This window comes from Gigantopelta aegis, chromosome 14 (genome assembly GCF_016097555.1).
Source record: "Gigantopelta aegis isolate Gae_Host chromosome 14, Gae_host_genome, whole genome shotgun sequence".
Classification (NCBI taxonomy): domain Eukaryota; kingdom Metazoa; phylum Mollusca; class Gastropoda; order Neomphalida; family Peltospiridae; genus Gigantopelta; species Gigantopelta aegis.
The window spans coordinates 8,764,377-8,773,938 of record NC_054712.1 but is presented as its reverse complement, the minus strand read 5'-3'; the positions used below and the strand labels follow the sequence as shown (position 1 = coordinate 8,773,938).

The 9,562-nt window shown below is 39.6% G+C and overlaps 1 protein-coding gene across 1 annotated transcript; it reads right to left on the bottom strand.

Moving 5' to 3' along the window:
• Positions 1 to 1,115: 1,115 nt before the first annotated feature.
• On the bottom strand, positions 1,116 to 6,708 carry LOC121388288 (zinc finger protein 57-like). The gene is made up of 3 exons (XM_041519569.1): positions 6,420 to 6,708; positions 1,998 to 2,205; positions 1,116 to 1,323 (listed from the first exon to the last, which is right to left on the bottom strand). The coding sequence occupies exons 1-3, from the start codon at positions 6,624 to 6,626 to the stop codon at positions 1,292 to 1,294; spliced, it is 447 nt and encodes a 148-aa protein (XP_041375503.1). The 5' UTR covers positions 6,627 to 6,708; the 3' UTR covers positions 1,116 to 1,291.
• Between the last annotated feature and the right edge of the window lie 2,854 nt (positions 6,709 to 9,562).

Genomic DNA, 9,562 nt, shown 5'->3' with positions numbered 1-9,562 from the left:
TGGCACTATTCTCCTCAGGTACATCGGGCAAAAACTGGAAAATGTCGAACAGATTCTCCAACGAAGGCTGCTGCAGATCAATCTCTTTCTGCTTCTGTAGATACAAGTCGAGATTTTTAATCTGTTCATCGACCAGAGTGTAATAATAAAAGTGCTTTATCGGAGGAGAGCTTCGATGTCTTGATGGAGTCACCTTTCCTTTGCCTGCCATGATGGGTAGTCTGGAGACTGTGGTCAGGTTGCTGGATGAGGACGATGATGTGTTGATGCTGTGACATGTTGATGCGATGCTGCTGTTGACAGAATTACCCAGAGGTAGGTCACTGCTCACTACAGCCTGTTCCTGGTCTGTGCTGCCATTCTCAATAGCGGTTCTACTCACAACAAACTCATCTGAAATAACAAAATACAAACTCAGAAGACATCTTACAGTCTTATCAAGTAGCTGAAAAAGTCTGTCTGTTCAACAATGTATAAGTCGTTACCATCCCCCTCCTCCTTACTGCAATCCAGTGGTCCCTGTAATGCACATGCTGTGGACGATCAACAGAGTTCAGGGATTTAGTTGATATAAAGAATAATACATGAGTGGCCATTAGATACCATTTATTTATTTATTTTAAAATGTATCTAACAAGCAAACGTTTGATACATTTTTAAACGAGTTGTGATATAAATGGTATCCAACGGACACGAATATATTATTCTATTTCTTACATATCCTCAAAAACCAGGTTTTAAGAAACATTTTAACATCTTTTTCGACTAAAAGTTATTTACATCTGATGCACTTGTAGCCGACTTACACGTCACAGACACATGATTGTCAGGTTAACTATATGTCACAGTGTAATCGATTTCGATCGCGCTATTTTTTATTGGACATATGGCATTGGTGACCTGGTCATCACCTAGGAGCAGCCATTCATATGTCTTGAAATATTGCTAACACACGTACGTGTGTAAACGAGTATGTGTTATCATAAATAACGCATGGTGTGTAAGAAACGCATTTAATTCTGGTATTTTCATGTATTTTTTATCATGCCCGATGGCGCTGAAATTCAGCTATTTAGTATTAACGGTGCAGTTACTATTTTACTATATACTTTTAATCTATGTTCAGTTCACAAAGTATATTTTATTTTTAACAATAATGAAATAATACATCTTGAAAAAAAAAATCCAATATAGTCCACGGCAAAACAATGCCACAGAGAACGAAAAAATACACGGCAGTCTCCACGGCATTGCCAATTGCAGGGGTGGTCTCTCATTATCTGTGTGGTCCTTAATCATATGTCTGACACCGTATAACTGTAACTGAAATGTAATGAATGCATCATTTAAAAAATAAAAATAAAAATTCCTTCAGTTGTTCATTCTTGCCAACCATAAACATTTTTTAAATTACATATTTAAAAAAATTACTTACTGATGTAAATTTCTTAACAAACATTTAGCTGTATTTTGAAACTAATAGTAGTAACCGAATTGGTTACGACTAAGAAAAATGGCCTCACCTACAAACCGATTACATTGACTACAGCTTATTTCAAGGGCAAGTGATTAATTCACTTGATTATGACATGTCTCCCACAGCAATTTTTAAAAGAATTGCCATGGTTGAAACGTCCCACCGACGGCTATTGTGACATTTGCAGCAAATACACACGACTAAAATGTTATTTTGCTGTATGTAGACATATTTTAAATGTGCAACTGTTGGACCTTAATATAGGCATTACCTGTTGGTCAATCCCCAACATTAATACAAACATCAATAAATATTGTTTAAAACAAAAACACCTGTTAAATATTGGCAGATAATATACACTAGTATACATTTTGCCATAGTTGAGGAGTTTGTGCTATCGATGATGCTCTCTACCTATGGCAATTTATATCTCAATGACTGCAATTGCCAATGGCGCCGTAGTTAATTTCAAGCGCTGGAAAAATAATAGAAAATCTCAAAAACTGTACCCAGCACTTACCCAGCATGTATTTGCCGTCTGTACTTGATTTGCCCAAGATGCTGATCACCTGGTTGAAGACATCTGCCCGAGCTCGGAGCACCAGACTGTGCTGCTGACACTTGCCGTGACTCCTGTACGCCTTGTGGGACGCGAACGTCTTGCAGCACTGCACACAGTGATGCTGCTCATTCTGGTGCCACCAAAGACGATGGAGTCGCTCCGCCCTCTGAAACACAGATACAAGTACAAGTAAATGTACAACAATAGATGTTTAACAACACCCTAGCACTGCGCAGTGATGAAGTCGTGCGGCCCAGTGAAACACAGATACAAGTACAACTAAACGGACTAGAATAGATGTTTAACAACACCCCAGCACTGCGCACAATATCAATTTTTGTCCAAACAAAATTTGAAGTAATTCGGCCAACGGTCATTCCAAATGTATTTATCCACATATGCCCCTCAAAAATAGGTCGCTGTGACCTAGTTATGGTATGCAATATACATACTTTGTTGTACTTGTATGCAAAGTTTGATATATGAATTCATAAGATATGGCCCGGGACAAGGATTTCCTTTTTAATGTACAGTAATGTGTGTAAAACAGGTCATGGTGACCTAGCTATGGTCTGTGACACACTGCCATCTCAAGTTGTATTTGCATGCAATGTTTGATGATCCTATATAAATTGATAAGAAATATATGACCATGAAATAAAACATTTAAAGAAGGATGTATGTACAGAAAGAAAGAAAGAAATGTTTTATTTAACGACGCACCAAACACATTTTATTTACGGTTATATGGCGTCAGATATATGGTTACGGACCACACAGATTTTGAGAGGAAACCCGCTGTTGCCACTACATGGGCTACTCTTCCGATTAGCATCAAGGGATCTTTTATTTGCGCTTCCCACAGGCAGGATAGCACAAACCATGGCCTCTGCTGAACCAGTTATGGATCACTGGCCGGTGCAAGTGGTTTACACCTACCCATTGAGCCTTGCGGAGCACTCACTCAGGGTTTGGAGTCGGTATCTGGATTAAAAATCCCATGCCTCGACTGGGATCCGAACCCAGTACCTACCAGCCTGTAGACCTATGGTCTAACCACAACGCCACTGAGGCCGGTGACTGCACATCAGGTGAGTACTTTACCACTGGGCTATATCCCCCACCCCATCAAAGATGGGCATATAAAAAAACTGGAAACTGGAACTATTTTACAAACAAGCCTCGTTGGCATCCTGGTTAAGCCATCGAACATAAGGCTGTTAGGTACAGGGTTCACAGCCCAGTACCAGCTCTCACCCAGAGTGAGATTTAATGACTCAGTGGGTAGGGGTAAGACCACTACACCCTCCTCTCTCACTAACAATTCTTCTCTCTCACTAACCACTAACAATTCTTCTCTCTCACCAACCACTAACAATTCTTCTCTCACCAACCACTAACAATTCTTCTTCTCTCACCAACCACTAACAATTCTTCTCTCTCACCAACCACTAACAATTCTTCTCTCTCACCAACCACTAACAATTCTTCTCTCTCACCAACCACTAACAATTCTTCTCTCTCACCAACCACTAACAATTCTTCTCTCTCACCAACCACTAACAATTCTTCTCTCTCACCAACCACTAACAATTCTTCTCTCTCACCAACCACTAACAATTCTTCTCTCTCACCAACCACTAACAATTCTTCTCTCTCACCAACCACTAACAATTCTTCTCTCTCACCAACCACTAACAATTCTTCTCTCTCACCAACCACTAACAATTCTTCTCTCACTAACCACTAACAATTCTTCTCTCTCACCAACCACTAACAATTCTTCTCTCTCACCAACCACTAACAATTCTTCTCTCTCACCAACCACTAACAATTCTTCTCTCACCAACCACTAACAATTCTTCTCTCTCACCAACCACTAACAATTCTTCTCTCTCACCAACCACTAACAATTCTTCTCTCACCAACCACTAACAATTCTTCTCTCTCACCAACCACTAACAATTCTTCTGTCTCACCAACCACTAACAATTCTTCTCTCTCACCAACCACTAACAATTCTTCTCTCTCACCAACCACTAACAATTCTTCTGTCTCACCAACCACTAACAATTCTTCTCTCTCACTAACCACTAACAATTCTTCTCTCACTAACCACTAACAATTCTTCTCTCTCACCAACCACTAACAATTCTTCTCTCTCACCAACCACTAACAATTCTTCTCTCACTAACCACTAACAATTCTTCTGTCTCACTAACCACTAACAATTCTTCTGTCTCACTAACCACTAACAATTCTTCTCTCTCACTAACCACTAACAATTCTTCTCTCACTAACCACTAACAATTCTTCTCTCTCACCAACCACTAACAATTCTTCTCACTCACCAACCACTAACAATTCTTCTCTCTCACCAACCACTAACAATTCTTCTGTCTCACTAACCACTAACAATTCTTCTTTCTCACTAACCACTAACAATTCTTCTCTCTCACCAACCACTAACAATTCTTCTCTCTCACCAACCACTAACAATTCTTCTCTCTCACCAACCACTAACAATTCTTCTCTCACCAACCACTAACAATTCTTCTCTCTCACTAACCACTAACAATTCTTCTCACTAACCACTAACAATTCTTCTCTCTCACCAACCACTAACAATTCTTCTCTCTCACCAACCACTAACAATTCTTCTGTCTCACCAACCACTAACAATTCTTCTGTCTCACTAACCACTAACAATTCTTCTGTCTCACTAACCACTAACAATTCTTCTCTCTCACTAACCACTAACAATTCTTCTCTCACTAACCACTAACAATTCTTCTCTCTCACCAACCACTAACAATTCTTCTCACTCACCAACCACTAACAATTCTTCTCTCTCACCAACCACTAACAATTCTTCTGTCTCACTAACCACTAACAATTCTTCTTTCTCACTAACCACTAACAATTCTTCTCTCTCACCAACCACTAACAATTCTTCTTTCTCACCAACCACTAACAATTCTTCTCTCTCACTAACCACTAACAATTCTTCTCTCTCACCAACCACTAACAATTCTTCTTAACCACTAACCACTAACAATTCTTCTTTCTCACCAACCACTAACAATTCTTCTCACTCACCAACCACTAACAATTCTTCTCTCTCACCAACCACTAACAATTCTTCTCTCTCACTAACCACTAACAATTCTTCTCTCTCACCAACCACTAACAATTCTTCTCTCTCACCAACCACTAACAATTCTTCTCTCTCACCAACCACTAACAATTCTTCTCTCTCACTAACCACTAACAATTCTTCTCACTCACCAACCACTAACAATTCTTCTCTCTCACCAACCACTAACAATTCTTCTTAACCACTAACAATTCTTCTCTCTCACCAACCACTAACAATTCTTCTTAACCACTAACAATTCTTCTCTCTCACTAACCACTAACAATTCTTCTCTCTCACTAACCACTAACAATTCTTCTCTCTCACCAACCACTAACAATTCTTCTCTCTCACTAACCACTAACAATTCTTCTCTCTCACTAACCACTAACAATTCTTCTCTCTCACCAACCACTAACAATTCTTCTCTCTCACTAACCACTAACAATTCTTCTTAACCACTAACAATTCTTCTCTCTCACCAACCACTAACAATTCTTCTTAACCACTAACAATTCTTCTCTCTCACTAACCACTAACAATTCTTCTCTCTCACTAACCACTAACAATTCTTCTCTCTCACCAACCACTAACAATTCTTCTTAACCACTAACAATTCTTCTCTCTCACCAACCACTAACAATTCTTCTTAACCACTAACAATTCTTCTCTCTCACTAACCACTAACAATTCTTCTCTCTCACTAACCACTAACAATTCTTCTCTCTCACTAACCACTAACAATTCTTCTCTCTCACCAACCACTAACAATTCTTCTTTCTCACCAACCACTAACAATTCTTCTCTCACTAACCACTAACAATTCTTCTCTCACTAACCACTAACAATTCTTCTTTCTCACTAACCACTAACAATTCTTCTCTCTCACCAAACACTAACAATTCTTCTGTCTCACCAAACACTAACAATTCTTCTCTCTCACTAACCACTAACAATTCTTCTCTCTCACTAACCACTAACAATTCTTCTTTCTCACTAACCACTAACAATTCTTCTCTCTCACCAACCACTAACAATTCTTCTCTCACTAACCACTAACAACTTACCCCCTGTCCTGGACAAACAGCCCAGATAGCTGAGGTGTGTGCCTAGGAAAGCATGCTTGAAACTTAATGGGATACAAGCACAAAAATAAGTTGAAATGGAAAAAAAACTATTTTACACAGCCTATAAACCAACGTTATTGGCTTCAAATTCTCCTTTACCCTCAAAGCGTGACTCACCTTGTCTGGGAAGGCCCTGTGACAGGCTTTACACCTGTACCTGTGTTTCTCGTTGACATGCATCTTCAGCACCCCGGCCAGCCTCGTTCTGAATGTGCCGCAGTAGATGCACGTGCGTAGTCGCAGCTGACACTTGACGACCTCGCTGCCCGGCACGATGTTGATCTTGATACCAAACTTCCTACCCACTCCAGACAAGTCGGTCATTGTTGCCGGAGCGGAAGATCCCGGAGCAGATGATGTCAGACCAGCAGAAGGTCCTGCTGTAACTTTCTGCTTTCTCACAGAGGACGTCTTGCTTTTGTCATTGGAGAGAGTTTTTGTTTGGTCCTTCGTAGTCTTTTTAGTATTCAAACATTTTGGCGTTCTGTCTGTCATAATCGTTTTAACATTCAAACATTTTGGTGTTTTGTGCTCTATCTTTTTAGTATTCAAATATTTTAGTGTTTTGTCCTCCATAATCGTTTTAGCATTCAAACATTTTGGTGTTTTGTTCTTCATAATCGTTTTAGCATTCAAACATTTTGGGGTTTTGTTCTTCAAAATCTTTTTCTTCAAGTTATCCTCCTTTGAAATGTTATTATTTTCATCTCTCTGCCGTACTTTAATTGACTTTTGCACTTTCTTATTTGGCGCACGTTTTGACAGATCCATATCTGACGAGGACATCTTTCTCTTTCCATGTTTCTGTCCGTCTGTTTGAAGAATTTTTAAAACTTTTTTCTTTGTGAGTTCTTGTTTCAGTTTGTGAAGAGTCTCAGAGACCGCTTGCTTGCCTCGATTCATTCTGTCAGGCTTTAAAACCATGGCCACTTTCTTTTTCACAGTATTTTCAAGTTTGTCCTTGAAGAGCACTTTGCAGCATTTCTTTCTGGGAACTGGACTACTGGTTTTGCCCCTTTTATCCAGAGTTGATTTTAGACAGCCAGTTTTCCTACAGCAACCTCTTTTATTATCTTTGTTTTGGCTCTCAGTTGACTGTAAGCCTCTGTTTTTCATCTGTGTTTGTACACATACATCTTTTGGGGCACCTGTACTTTGAACATTTGCAACTAATTCTTTCACGCATTTGGTACTTTTTCCTTCCTTGCTCAGACTTGTTTTCAAATTACTGTCTCTATTTTTTCTGGTGGGCACCTGCTTGGTTTTCTTGTTACTTCCTGAAACTGGTAACTTTTCTATGGACTTCAGACCTGAACAATTTTTACCTTTGGTTCCCCAATTTTCCATTCGACACTTCCTACTGGAATTGTTTTTGTCATTAACCCTAATGTTTACATCATCACAAGGTGAAAACACTAGTCTCTTCTTTACAGGTCTGCTATGAGGATTTTTGGATGCAGACTGTTTACCAAGATCTTGCAGTTTTCTCTTTCTACCAACTTGTACAGTAACACCATTCAGTGCCTCTGACCTTGATTGCATCAAACTGCTGTATATTTTTTCAGTCTCAGATCCAGCTGAAGGATACTTACAGGCTTTATGCTTATCCTTATTTAACAGCACTGAAGCCTTCGAATTTGAAGCGGGTTTTCCTTCCTTTGCATCGATAATAAAAGAACGACTTCTTGCCACACCTGCGCTTGTTCCAGTCACTTGTGAACCAGACAGCATCAGCAATGAAGCCACAGCATTCACCTCAGAGTCATTGACAGACCGGTCTTTTGACAAACAGCTTTGTATTTCAGTAGAAGTATTGCTGCTGCTCGTGGAATTAGCCTCTCTTCTATCCAAAGAAATAGTTTTCCCAAATGGCACAACATGGATTCTACTAGCAGAAGAGCATTCAGATTTTTCAAGAGACCTGTCCTTGTTAAATGACTCGATTTGTGTTTTTGTAACAAAATCATTTGCAGATGTCCTTACTGGTTGAAAGTTCTCTGCAGAACCATTCTGATCAGAAACAGAAGTATTTTTGCTATTTTCTTCAAAAGAAAATGGTTGTTTTGTCACCTCAGCAGAAGTATTTTTATCAGAACTAGTTGCTTCTTCCAGAGAAGTGTTACATTTCCTCATAGAAGTATTTGTACCAGAAATATTTCTTCCTGAACCATTTCCCCAGGAAGCAGAAGCATTTTGACCAGCTCTATGTTCTTGCAAAGCAATAAGTTGTCTGTTCTTCTCAGCAGAAGTGTTATCAGAACTATTTGCTTGCTCTATAAAAGCAGAAGCATTTGCAAAATGCAAAAGTGGAATATATTGACCAGAATTATCTGCTTGGAAGGCCGATGTGCATCTGTTCACTTTTGACACACCCGTAGAACTCTTTGCTTTTGTAGCAGAAGTGTACACATATTTTCCAAAACTATTCTCTTCAACAGATGAGGAAACTGATTTCAGCCCAGACGTCTGCTTCGTACATCCAGCAGACGCTTGTATATTCAATTCTGCAGACATGTCCTTATAACAATTATTTGTACTGACAGTATAAATGCCTTTTCGCAGTTTAGCAGATGCACATTTATTCATTTTGTAGGAACCAGCAGAGGTGTCCAGGATTTCGAGGACATTCGACTGTCGCTTCACTTTCAAACGGTGGGCATATTTATCAGCAGGCCTTTTCTTACCTGCACGCTGCTGCTGCTGCATTTTATGACTAGAACTGGCAGGTGAAATATTTACAGATGCCATATCAAGCTTGACGCAGTTGACTGTCAAATAGCGTTTAAAATGTGGCATGAAAACACTTCGCTTTTCCTTTCTCAACACATCCCGGTGATGCCGCTGCCTGTTAGCTGGGGTATTTTGTTCATGTTTCACTGATCTGCTACCATGAGCCGTTTTATGATGAAATGCACCAAAACGTTTCGAGTCGACTTGACATTGACCCGTGTCAGACTGTGCTGTATCAAACTGACCTGAGTCAGACTGTGCTCTACCAGATCGAGCTGAAGCAGACATTGCTGAGTCACAATGACCTGCATTAGACTGTGCTGTATCATACTGAACTGCGTCAAATTGTGCTGTATCACATTGACCTGCATCAAACATTATTGATTCACATTGACCTGCATCAAACATTGTTGTATCACATTGACCTGCATCAAACATTGCTGTATCATATTGATCTGCGTCAAATTGTGCCGAGTCACAATGACCTGCATTAGACTGTGCTGTATCATATTGACCTGCATTAAATTTTG